Source organism: Nanorana parkeri, unplaced genomic scaffold, assembly GCF_000935625.1.
Source record: "Nanorana parkeri isolate BGI_ZX_2015 unplaced genomic scaffold, ASM93562v1 scaffold874, whole genome shotgun sequence".
Taxonomy (NCBI): domain Eukaryota; kingdom Metazoa; phylum Chordata; class Amphibia; order Anura; family Dicroglossidae; genus Nanorana; species Nanorana parkeri.
The window spans coordinates 153951-167290 of record NW_017307142.1 but is presented as its reverse complement, the minus strand read 5'-3'; the positions used below and the strand labels follow the sequence as shown (position 1 = coordinate 167290).

At 41.5% G+C, this 13340-nt stretch overlaps 1 protein-coding gene across 1 annotated transcript in view; it reads left to right on the top strand.

Moving 5' to 3' along the window:
• Positions 1-13340, top strand: part of LOC108794609 (complement C3-like) — a 66969-nt gene that overhangs the window by 19013 nt on the left and 34616 nt on the right. Inside the window, exons 15-18 of the mRNA XM_018565689.1 lie at positions 664-825; positions 1994-2123; positions 4582-4776; positions 11642-11781. Coding sequence (XP_018421191.1) covers positions 664-825; positions 1994-2123; positions 4582-4776; positions 11642-11781 — 627 coding nt within the window. The remainder of the gene's footprint in view (positions 1-663; positions 826-1993; positions 2124-4581; positions 4777-11641; positions 11782-13340) is intronic.

Genomic DNA, 13340 nt, shown 5'->3' with positions numbered 1-13340 from the left:
TCCAAGACATTAATCATGTAAAGTGACACTAAACTCAAGACATTAGTCTAAAAAATGCAAGTAACTTAACTGATAAAAAAACTCTTATTTGTGTATCACTCGGCTGTAGATCCTCAAATCATCTCTGAATTGGTGCTGACACTGTCCTTCCTTCTGGAGGGGGGCTACTTTTGGTCCCAGTGGTCCCTGTGTGTGTTATGAAGTAGTCACCGGTCCAAGCTCGCTCCTGTGATTGACTACAATCTCAAAACAAATGAGTAAACTAAACGTGAGTCCATCACGGGAGCGATCTTTTTAGCGGTGACTACTCTACAACGCACACAGGGACCATGGGGAACAAAAGTAGCCATCACTCCTAGCTCGCTCCCGTGATGGACTAGAACAGTGTCAGCACAGGTTCAGAGATGATAATGAAGATCTACAGCTGAGTGATACCAAAATAAGCTACATTTTTGTTGAGTTCTCTCATGCCTGTGGGTTAAGCATTGAAGAGAAGTCTCCCACTGGGGACATGGGCAGCAATTAGAACCTGACAGATGTTCTAACCCTTGCACACACTGACATACATGTTGTAACTTGAGTCCTTCACTCTATGGCATGAATCTATGTCAATATTTCCAGAACTGAAAGATTTTATGAAATGTCAATTATTTTGCCACACAGCTGGAGCTGACTGGCAACAAAGCAAGTGACAACAAAGCACAAATTCCTGGAGGAACCATGAGGCTAAAACTGAGAGCAGACCACAATGCCAAAGTGGGGCTTGTGGCAGTAGACAAGGGAGTCTACGCGCTCAACAAAAAATTCAAGCTTTCACAAACCAAGGTAAGAGCACTGACTTAGAGCTCAGTCCCATCAACAGCAGGATATGAAATATAGTGAGGTGTTATTTGTTTTACCTTTTCACAACTATTGTATCTATTGATAGTTTTGTTTTGCCCGTGGTTTTTTGTTTTTGTTTTGCGATTTTTGGTGATTTATGATGCCTAGTTGTTGCCTTTTATTGCAGCTCATTTATGTTCTGGTTTGAGACTTATTTGGGGCTAGACATGTGCGATTCGTTTCGTTCCGAACAAAAATTCAGACGAATTTTCAGAAATTCGGACATTTCCAAATCCCAATGCATCCAAATGTGCCCGAATCTGAATTTCCATTTCTGAATTTCGGATCCAGTCCGAATTTCATTAAAAAATGAAACTGAATCTGACGTGGGAATTTTCTGGCCAATCAGATGTGTTTTTCGGTTTAATGCATCCGAATGGGTCTGAACACGAATTTCTGTTACGGCAGCATGGGAGCCATATACAGTATATACATATAATACTAAAGCTGAGGTTCCTCGACCCAAATGGCATTCGGGATCCGAATTTCCGAATTGCATTCAGGAGCTCTCGAATGCCATTCGGGTCTGGGACCCTCAGCTTTAGTATTATATGTATATACTGTATATGGCTCCCATGTTGCAGCAACTAACATTCGTGTTCAGACCCATTCGGATGCATTAAACCGAAAAACACATCTGATTGGCCAGAAAAGTCACATGTCCGATTCAGTTTCATTTTTGAACGCAATTCGGACTGGATCCGAAATTTGGAAGTGGATATTCAGATTCTGACACATTCGGATGCATTGGAATTTGGAAATTCAATGTGTCCGAATGTCGGAAAATTTGTCCAAAACGAATCGCACGTGTGTACAGAGAACACCCTAGAAAAGAAGAGGCTCCATACTTGCCTTAGGAGATTCAGCTTTAGTATTAATATCTGTATATGGTTTTCTGTGTTATTCGCAACGAATATTCGTAAACTCATCCGAAACTAACGAAAATTCGGATTACGTCTGAATCTGAAACCCGAACCAAATTGGATTTCGGATCCGAATTCCGAAATATCAGAGCCAAACCGAATTTTTCCGCAGCTTACATGTCTATTTTGGGATATTGGTGGTATAGTCCACCACTGGAGAAAATAACTATACTTTTTTCCTATAACAGGTGTGGGACTCATTTGAGAGATCTGACATTGGTTGCACCCCGGGGAAGGGTGCTAACAGCATGCAAGTATTTTATGATGCTGGGCTGGCCATACAATCCAATGTTGGATGGGAAACCATTCAGAGAACAGGTACATTTCATACTGTATATAAAAGCAAAACTAAAGTCTTGCCTTTTTTTAATCCTAGAAGGTTATTTATTGCTGAAGAGACTCTGTATGTCTCTTCTGCCATAAGAGTGTCTGCCTTGCCTGCAAGCAGTTTCCTTCTGACTGTACATTGAGGTATGTGTAGAATCTCAGGATGCCTTGGATGCTGGGGCAAATCAGATCCAGTGTGCATGTGTAGAAGTTACATCATACCCAAGCTGGCCAATCAAGATGGCCAAACCCAGAAGTAGACCTAGTGAATGTCCCAACAGCGGCGTTGGAGTAATGAGGGAGATTGGAGCATTGCATTGCTGGAGGAGGCACTTTAGAAGGTAAGTGTGCACAGCATATTTGTGCATTATAGCAAAAGCCCAACCACCATGAAAGTTTCACTTTAAACTGTATACAAACTGAATTTGCAAACATGAATACAGTATACATTAGCTTATCTTTCAATGAACAAAAAAGTGCTGTACTCTTTTTGTCTAGTAGTTCTGTATCTTACTCTACAGAATTCCTCTCTCCTCATCTTCATTCCTTGGGATTTTAATGCAACATAGGCAGCGTTGTCAGCTCCAACAGGAAGTTAGGAGCTCACTGGATTTCTGAAAGTTCAATAGATTTTTTTATATACTTGCTGTATTTTTTAAAGCAGAAAGCATTAGGGAATTTGCATGTATTACAGAGATGTGCTATCTATGTTTTTTAAGCATTTGCCTTGACATACACGTTAACCACTTCAGGACCATAGGTTGTACCTGTAGGTCATGTTTTTGAAGTGGTTATACCAAGATCATGGCTGCAGCTTGGTGTCATTTACTTGGAGCAGGCAGAGGGTTTTCGAGTACAAGTGATCTGAGTGGCTGCACTGGCTTGTATGTTCCATAGTTTTTAAAACATTGTGCCACTTTTTTAAGGCTTGACATTAGGGATGCACCAATATGTGGGCCGCCGAAACATATCGCCCGAAAATGGCACTTTTGGCAAAATGCAGAAAGTGACATTTTGTTGGCCGAAATAGCGATGCATCCCTTCTTTCTCTCCTCCCCGCTGAGCGCTGCTCTGTGTCCCGACTGGGAGGGGAGAAACTGTCACAGGAGGCCGAGCACTGCGGGAGGAGAACGCTGTGAGCAGCCGGCGTCTCTCCTCCCACACCGCTCAGCCTTCTGTCACAGATCAGGAGAGCGGCTCTGTGGGCGGAGACGGCCATTGCTGTCACAGGAGGCTGAGCTCTCCTTCTGCACTGCCCCGTCCAGCCTCCTGTGACACTGTGTCAGGATGGAGAGTCCGTTACAAACACTCAGCGATCAGTGTTCACTGAGTGTTTGTAAATAATTGAGGACATGGTATGCTTACAGTGTCATCTATTATGAATGAACAGGAAGTGATCTACATCCCCTCCTGTTCATTCATGATTGTGGTTATAGTAAACATACTCTGTCCTCATGTTATGAATGAACAGGAACACTCAATATAGAGGATTCCTGTTCATTGATAACAGGGGCTGCAGAAAGAGATTGAGGACTCTGTGCCCTCAATCTCTTTTTCTATTTTAAAAGGTAAATATCAGGGGTCTGCTTAGACCCCTAATATTTCCCCGGAGCCCCTAAAAGCAAAGTAAAAAATAAAAATATTTAGTAAAAATTAATGAATAAATAAAACTAAAATATCAAAATAAATAAAAAGTTTATAAAAAAATAAATACAATTAAAATATTTAAAAAGTTTTTAAAAAGTAAAAAAAAAACATTTTTGGTTTCGGCCTGACATTTATTTTATTTCGGTTTCGTTTTGGTTTTGAAATTTTCATTTCGGTGCACCTCTACTTGACATGTTTGGTATCTATTTACTCAACATGACCCCATCTTTTATATTTAAAAAAAATTTGTATTATATTGTGTTTTTGTGTACTAAAATTAATTTTAGTGTATGTTTTCATAAAAAATATCAATTTGATAAACATTTGTGCAAATATCATGCAACATAAAAAATTGCAGCTACCATTTTATTTTTTATTCTACAGGGCCTCTGATTTCAGAAAACATGTCATTGTTTGAGGGTTTCAAAGTAATTTCCTTTTATCATTTATATTAAAAGATCCAAACAGCTATGGACAAGCTATTGTGTAGATATGTGTTCTTCTTCTACCTAAGACATGTTATTTATTTTTAACTTCATTACAGAGCCTCTATGTCAAATCCATGAAAAGCGGAAACCTCGTTCTACCGTCGTTATAATTGAACACAAGATGAATAAGGGTGAGTGAGAGAAATGGTTTGTTTATTGAGTCACTTGATTGAGATCTGACTGCCTTTGAATAGGTCAGTAAGTCTTCTAATGACCATAACGTGGTGCACTCAAAATATATGTAATGGTTTTTTAATATATTTATATGCCAACCAAATCTGTGAGGAGACTGCTTGTTCTTCTGCCTTTCCCAGCCTCGCAGTACCAGGACCTGGAGAAGAAATGTTGTTTGGATGGAATGCATGAGAATCCGATGCGGCATAGCTGTGAAAGGCGGGTCAGCCTCATCCTGGATGGAGAGTCATGTAGAAAAGCCTTTCTGGACTGCTGTATCTACATTGAGAAGAAAACGGAGAGGAACCTCAAGAATTACAATGATCTTTCAATAAGTAAGAAGTGATATTGCTGACCTCATAAAGAATCATAATATACCACTTGATAGACAATTGCTGTACTGGGTAAAAGTGTAACATAAGGCAAAGAGAAGCCAACATCAGTAAATAAAATTAAGTAAAAAGCGTAAGTAATAATTAATAATTGGAAGCACTTTGTAATGTATGGGGGTTTAAAAGCCCATCTCTGGGAAATACTCACTTTTTAATCTAAACATTCACAAAACCCTTCCTAAGACCTTATCCAATTACCTAAATCTGTCATCACATGACCTTCTGTGGTTACAATTCTGGTAGTGGAATGCAGTAAAAATGGCTAAAGCTTGGGCTCACTGCCAACTAGTCTTGTTACCCCTCGCCGTGACATCATTATGACATTGCTGTTGTCTTTAGGACCTTGTCAGGGCCCAACCAATTGACCAATGGCAGCAAAGTGGGCAACCAAAGAAGACTTAGGACCTGACATGTTGTGTGACCATTTAGATGAGCATTTATCTTTTATTTTTTATTTTTTTATAAATGGGCCAATATATTAGAGGGGGGTGAGGCATTGTTTGTGGAGGGTTCGCTGTCTGTAGTTACAGTGTATCTAAACCTAAAAACCTAAATGTATAATATTGAAGCTTACTAGTCCTTAGATGCGGTGGCTGCAGTAGGTTTCTTGTTTCAGGCTAAGAATATTTTCAGCGAATACAGAAAGTACCTGTTGATCTTGCCAAAATTGCAGTGTCCTTGCCACTTTCCGTGAGCTGGAAAGATAGAAAAACAATCTTACTTTTGTGTGAATGACTATTCCCATTATTAATGGTTAATGTAATGGAGATGAACATAGGCAGACGTGTTTGACGTCCAGCCTGGGTGGCAACCATGGAATTCTTCATAGATACAGTGGATGAGTAGATGTAGCCACCTAGGGGCATGAAGTGTGTTAACCTTTAAAAAGAATTAGAAGTTACATTTGCTTGTTGGTTACAGAAGTAGTAGATTCTGCATCATTACTGTCCTCGGTGAGGTCCATGATGTACAGTCATTGTGCTATAGGTTACTGAGATCAGTGGTCAATGACATGCTCTGTGAGTTTCCTCAGGACAGTTCTGACTCATCCAGGTCATTAGTCTGGGACTGCACTGAACACTTCCAAATCTGCAAACTTTTCAAAATGTGAACAGTGCATTCGGGTTGACTGCTACTGATTACTGTTAAATATGTTTGTATCTTTAGCTAAAACAGATTCTCTGGTAATGATATACTTATTGGAGGGCTTTTAATTTGTGTACAGATTGGGGAAGGGTCATATTGTCTGTCAGGCTTTTATTGCGGTCTGTGTTCTCAACGTGGAGATTTAAAGTCACACTACCACCACATGGTGACTTTTATTTAAAGAACACCCAATAAAAGAAGAGGCTCCATACGTGCCTTAAAACGTTGCCCTTCTACGGCAGGTAATCCAGACTTCCCGGTATGCTAGTCCAGCTGCATTCTCCCTTCTTCTATAACTCATGGTTGCTTCAGTGACCATGTAATTATAACAGAGGGGCCCCCCAGACTCTTCAGAGTAAATGAATAGCTGTGATCAGCAGCTGACAAGCCACTGATAACAGCAATGCATTCAAAATCTGGAATGAATATGGGTGTAACATGACACATGGTAAGGAAAGGTAAACTTAGCCTTTAAAATATAATAAATTCAATTCAACAGGTTTTTAAACATTATACAACTTAAAAAAAAAAATTCAAGTCACTCAAGCTATATATGTGGGTAACTTTAAAGTCTCTATTGTTATTGCTATTATTACATATTTGTCAGTAGGGATGTTTCGGTATTGAGTAAGAGTACCAATATTTTGCTTTCGGTACTCGCCGATACCGAGTACCGATACCGGTGCTTCTGCTGGCATAGAGCCGCCATCCTGGACAATCAGGATGACGCGGGCGGGTTATGATATGCCGCCTGGCTTCCTGATTGCCCGGGAAGCCAGCTACATGTTATTTGGCCGGCTTGGTTGTGATTGGCTGTGAAAACGGCTTTACAGCCAATCAGCATCAAGCCGGCTTCCAGGGCAATCAGGAAGCCGGGCGGCAAGTAATGACCCACCTCCCAGCTTCCTGATCGAGTCGGCTCTTCGGCCGACTCGAGGCTGATTGGCCACAAAGCCGGCTTTACAGCCAATCAGCAAGGAGCCTGCTCTTCGGCCGACTCGATGCTCATTGGCCACAAAGCCGGCTTTACAGCCAATCAGCAAGGAGCCTGCTGTTCGGCCTGCTCGATGCTGATTGGCTGGGAAGCCGGCTTCACGGCCAATCAGCATGGAGCCGGCTTTCTGGCCAATCAGGAAGTCAGAAGGCGGGTCATTACTTGCCGCCCAGCTACCAGATCACATGTTAAGCTGGCTCCATGTTCCCCTACGGCACTGCCGGTCAGAGGAAAAACCTCCTCTGACCCGGAAGTTCCATTATCGGGGAAGGTATTGGAGTACTTTGACGAGTACTTGGCCAAATACTCGGTATCGGCGCATCCCTACTTGTCAGTATATTAATATACATATGCATTAGAATCGCTAAGATATTATAATACCATTCATTTAGTGCTGCACATATCACCTCCAACACTCGACTCGGGGCAAGCGACCTGGGCTAGTTGCCTGTGCTTTGTGGGGATGGGGGATGTCCTGTGTCATATTTTAACATTATGTAGCCAATAAACGATAAATGCTTTGATATATAATTCAGAGATTTAATTTGTCTTATGTGTGCACCCAAAGTTCTGGCCTTCGTGATATAATCTCAAACAGTAGGAGCCCATCCTTTTGAAAAGCTACATACATTATAAACAAAGAACAATAATCTTTTGTTATATTTAGTTGCTGAGGGTACTGACTACATGGAAGGTGACAATATAATGACCAGGACAGCATTCCTAGAGAGTTGGCTCTGGATGATCGAGACCATGACCAATAGACCAGACCATAAAGGGTAAGCATGCTGTAATTTGCTGTAGATGTTAAAATCATGTGTAAAGCTAAAGATCTATCTTTCTTTTTTAGTTTTAGATATAAAGCAGAAGGGTTACTTTTTTTTAATAAATCAAGTAGTCTGAGTACCTGAACTTGACTTGGCATCAGCCTTTGACAATCCCCTGTATAGTAGAGCTCAATCTGGCGGATGGAGAAACAGCTCAAGGAGCTTTATTTTATATTTTTCACTTAAAGTGGTTTTGCCTTTATTGTTACCCTCACAATGCTTCACTTCTGTCCCCGGCTTCCTCCTTGGTCCACCACCAGCAGTCCTCTACAGGCAGAACATCGGTCATATCATTCTGCCCATTTCCTGTAAGCCCAGTCTGTCATTTACATGCCCCCTAGGGGAAAGTCATCACACAGGCTGGACTCACCACGCTCCAGGTTTGAGCAGTGCTCACATGACAGTACAAGAGTGCAGCTCAGTCCTGGAAGAATGCCCATCCTCCTCCACCACTGGTGTAAGAAGAGGAAGCTTCCTTGACATCACCAGACCGACTAGAAGACTGGAACAAAGGTGTATATATAAGTTTTTTTCAAATAAAAAAAACTGGTTGGGGGCTTCGAGGGTGAAGTGAGTACGTACCTAGAAATCTGCTTTAACTTTGTTACTATGTTATAATAAACAGGCAGTGACAGTTTCTCTTTATGAAAGTCCATATACCTTGCCGCACTCCTTACCGGATATCCCAAGAATTACGAGTGCTTGTAACGACTGCAGATGGCGCCGCTAGAAATCCAGAATCAATTGCAAATGTCACCAGCACTCCAGCACGAAGATATACGTCAGTGCAAATCCACTTTATTGATAGGTGTCTGTATGACATCTATCAATAAAGTGGATTTGCACTGACATATACTGTATATTCGAGCTGGAGTGCTGGTGACATTTGCAATAGTTTCTCTTTATGGAGACATCAGGGGTCTATTAGGCCCCCTGATATGTTCCCTCCACTCAGTCAAAGCAGTTTGGAGACAGAAAGTCACCCATCTGCTCTTTACCATGACCAAGATCTGACAGCTCTAAGCTGAGCACTTCCATGTTCATAGTGCACTGAGAAGATCTGTGAAAGAAACAGGAAGAAATAATTGTGGTCTTTTACAACATTATTTTTTTTCTTGCAGAATTTCCACTAAGATAATAAATGTTTTCTTGAAAGACTCCATCACTACATGGGAAGTACTGGCTGTCAGCATAACAGAAAATAAAGGTAAATATTGTACATATATTTTCTTTCTTTTTTACATTTTAAAGATCAATTTTAGGTTTTTATTTTATTTAAAAATTCACTATCTTTGCACCATTGCAATTGAAAAAAAATGCATCTCTGCCTGCAATACTCACCTTCTCTTCAGTGCTGTCCCCCACAGTCTTACCACACTATGAAAAAAATATGTTTATTGACTCTCACTTATAACTCCTAGTGGGAGAGGGTTAAGGCACAGGACACCCATGGACATGGTGGACCGCTTTAGTACGATGGCACTACCTAAGTTGCCTTCTGCCAAACAACTGTCCACTATTTTGTTATACAAGATGTCATCAAGACTTTATGGCATTCTGGTAAACATTCTTTTGCACCACAGATTCCAGTTCACCTACCAGTTTTGTAGGATCTTCTGTTCTCAGTTGGGAATGTACTTATATGTCTATTCTACATAGCACCCTCAATCTAAAGAGTGAATTGAGCTCGCTAATCAGTCCCTAGAAGGCTTCCTGTTTAATCTCTGACAGGCAAACTGAATGGGCCTCTTTCTTTCCATAGATAGTGCTTGCCTATAACAACTAAGAGCACTCCTCCTCTGGGGTCTCACCCTTCTTCTGTGTTTATGGCCTCCACACCAGGTTCTTTTCATTTTCTTCTCTCAGTTCTAATTTTCCAGAGGTCAGCAAGCTTGTGGACCAATTTTCTGCCATTTGGAAATCCATGCATACCAACTTTATGCATGCCTCTGCCTCCCAGAAATCCTCTGATAATAGCTTATGTTAGGCTTCTTCCACCTTCAAGGTTGGTGATTAGCGTGGATATCCAGCCACCATATCTCTCTCAAAGTCCACTCTCAGAAGCTAGCAATGATATTTGTAGGACCTTTCAGAATCATTACACAGATCTGTTTGTTTCTATATGAAACATTCTCCCTCCATGAGGATACCCAGCTCCTTTCATGTTTCTTTGCTGAAACCAGTCAACCAGGATACCATCATCTCCTCAAAACCTATGATTGCTGTAAATGGTCAGGAGAAATTTGAGGTAGGAGCTATTTCGGACTCCTGGAAAATATGGTATTCAACTTCAATAACTCATCCACTGGACAGGTTTCGAGCCTGAGTAACTCTCTTGGGTGCCAGCCTGACAAGCCTGCTTCTTTGGGACTGGTGGGGTAATGCTAGAAGTGTGTCTCATGCTTCTACTCTGCTTTCCCCATTCTACACACAGCCCCATGGCTAAGTCACCCTGAGCATCAGTTGAAGGCAACAGGCCCTGTGTTGCTGGCAACACTCCTTCCGCTCTCACTGGCCTTCAGCAGAAAACATCCTCATTGCTGGGCAGTGGCTCTACACCATAGAGCCTCTTGCTTAACACAGACATTCAGTGATTACATATTTTATTCCTCTGGCTCTTAGTGATGGGTCCAGGCTCTTAGCTTAGAGTTTGAGATATTATGTGACAGTTGCCAAATCCGTAATGAAAGGGGGATTGTTTGGCCCCAAAATGCATTGATTGTTTTTGGTATCTGTTTGACATCCGTGAATAATAAAATACTGATACGTGTGTTTGGTTATCTTTCTGTTTCAGCTACATGTGTATTTCTCAAGCCGCGTGCCCCTTTTTACTGGGAGGGCCTCTGATTTGTGGAGAGCCACTGCATTCATACAATCTAGGCCTAACTAAAGATGTTTCTTTTAAGAAACAAGAAGCCATGTCCAACACTTTGCTTCTACTTCTAATAGGATTTTCCCAGTGTCATTTAGGGAGATTTCTCCACTCTTTCTGTCAGAACAGCATGTTGATGAGGGGTAATGGAGGAACCCATGAATGCAAAATCTAAGCAGATTAAACATTAGCTTTAACATTTATTTTAGTTATTTAACTTTGTCTGTGACCAAAACCCACCGGGAAGACTTTCAGTTACTGGTTGTCCCTCTGTCACATGTATTAATAGTTGGTGTTGTGTTCATCAAGGAAGAAAGGCACATATCATGAAAAACATTGCTAAAAGTCCTACCTTCCACAGTTTACTAAAAGTATGCTTTTGTTACCAACTGAGTGGAGATCCTCACAGAAAGTGAGGGGGAATCGTTCTCAGGCTAGGTTCACACCTGCACTACACCGCACGACAACCGGGACACGCGTCCCGACATCGAGCGGTCCTGTATAATGCAGGCAGCGATTGCCGTGCGGCCCCATTGATTTCAATGAGGTGACATCCGCACGGCAATCACAGAAAAAAAGTCCCTTTTTTTCCGATACACGACCATGGCTGTTTTAGGAAGGAATGAAGGGTAGGATGGGGGAGTGAGAAAGAAGAAGGGATATAGAGGGTAAAGCCAGAGAGTGAATTGAAGTGGAGTATAGAAGGGAAGGGGAAATATCAAGAATATGGGCACTGGGGAATCAAGAAGGTATTTAGTAAGACCCAATTGATTATTCTTTCAATCTGAACATTGTACTGTTCGTGGCTGGATAGAGTTAAGCAGGTTATATCTGATTAATAACAATTTGCTGTATCTGTGATATTTTTGATCAGGTCTTATCTCGAGTACTGTAGGATGTGTGCGATTTTGGTAATGGGAGATTTCTCATGATTTATACTGCAGAAAATTCTCTGTTTTCCATTACCAGGTATCTGCGTTTCTCAGCCCTTTGACATTTCAGTCATGCCAAATTCCTTCATTGATCTGAAGCTGCCATATTCTGTGGTGATGAATGAGCAAGTTGAAATTCAAGCCATTCTCTATAATTATGACCTAAACAGACTTAAGGTCAGTCTAAAAATATATTTGTATCTTTCTCTGCAGTTTTTATTTGAATAAGATGTGAATGGATATGCTTACTTCCCCATCAAGTTTCAAGATGTTCAGATGGTTCTATATGTATTGTTCACAGAAATCTTCATGTGTTGGCAGTAAGAATGGGACTTTGTTGTCCATAGCCCTCAGTTGTATACAAAACTGTCCTGCAAAATGGCACCTGGAATCTTAAAACCTAAATTTGTAGGGATTAATATTATAAAACAAGTCCAATAGTTCAGGAACACAGAAAAACAAGGAGTACAGAAAAACGAAACCCCCTATGTACTGTATGGTCAAGGCAGTATTTACCATAATGGTATCCATGTTTCTGTCTTCTGCTTACCTCTGGACTTCTGAAGCGATATGAGGGCAGGTTGAGAAAAGTTAGAAGACTCTTAATAGTAATCTCTATTTTTTTTGTGTTGCCCCCATCATCTTTTATGAGGTGCTTACTAAACATTTAGTGATTGTGTCCTGGCTGGATTATAGTGGCATTTATCTGGTTAATTCCAGGTGTCTGGCATTGACATCCACCCCCTGGGTGTAGTGTAACTCTGTTGTATTGTGGGACAGCCAATAAGAGGCACTGTGAGTGTATGTACAGTACAGCAGCCAATCACTAGGTTTCTCTCAACCAACGGTGCATGCGTGATATAGGGTTGCCACCTTTTCTTCAAGCGAAACCCGAACATTCTAGCGATGCGCAGACATTTTAATGGGAGAATGCAGACATTTTAATGGGAGAATGAGTCGTGGATTATTCATATGTAAATATCACAGTTGAGACTATTTTTCAGTGGGGGGCTAGTAGCCCCTATCTTAATTTTGGTTGCCTCTGTCTGCCTGACATCTTGTGTCCGGGTTTCTGCTGCCATGAAAACCGGACAGAGCATTCAAAACCCGGACTGTCCGGGTGAATCCTGGACAGGTGGCAACCCTAGCGTGATAGGGTACATATATTGGAGGGAATTTCCATGTGCTCAGACTATTCGGGACCAACCATGGATTAGGGTTGGGTGCTGTCCAGTCACCCCCCCCCCCTAGGCTAGGCCTGGGGGTGGGCAGAGGCTGGAGTGTGGGAAGAGTTTACCTAGGCCTTGAGTATGGAGGAGGCCTGTGCTGTTACCAGAGGAGGAGAACCAGAGAAATTGATGTCTGCTGGAGGTGCCTGAAACATAGAAGACCTCTGGAGTATAGCTGGTGTCTCTCCTGCTGAGGATTTGTGCTCATCCCTGCCCATCTGTTACTCCAAATATTATTAGCTGTACCACAAGTGGATCTACACTGAGATGCTAACAAGGTCTGGTCAGTCTGGAATCTATGCCTGTTACACCCTGGATGTCTAGGATCCCTATACCCTCTCTCCCCAGTGTGAAGATGTTTAATAAAAGTTATTCAGCATTGCATGACTGGAGTGGACATCAGCTTTATGTGCACCAGAAGAGGGTGTTGTTCACTCTAAAGTGTATGTGCACTTTTGTGGCCTCTTTTGTATATTTTTATATTTGTTACATATTCTCATTCACATT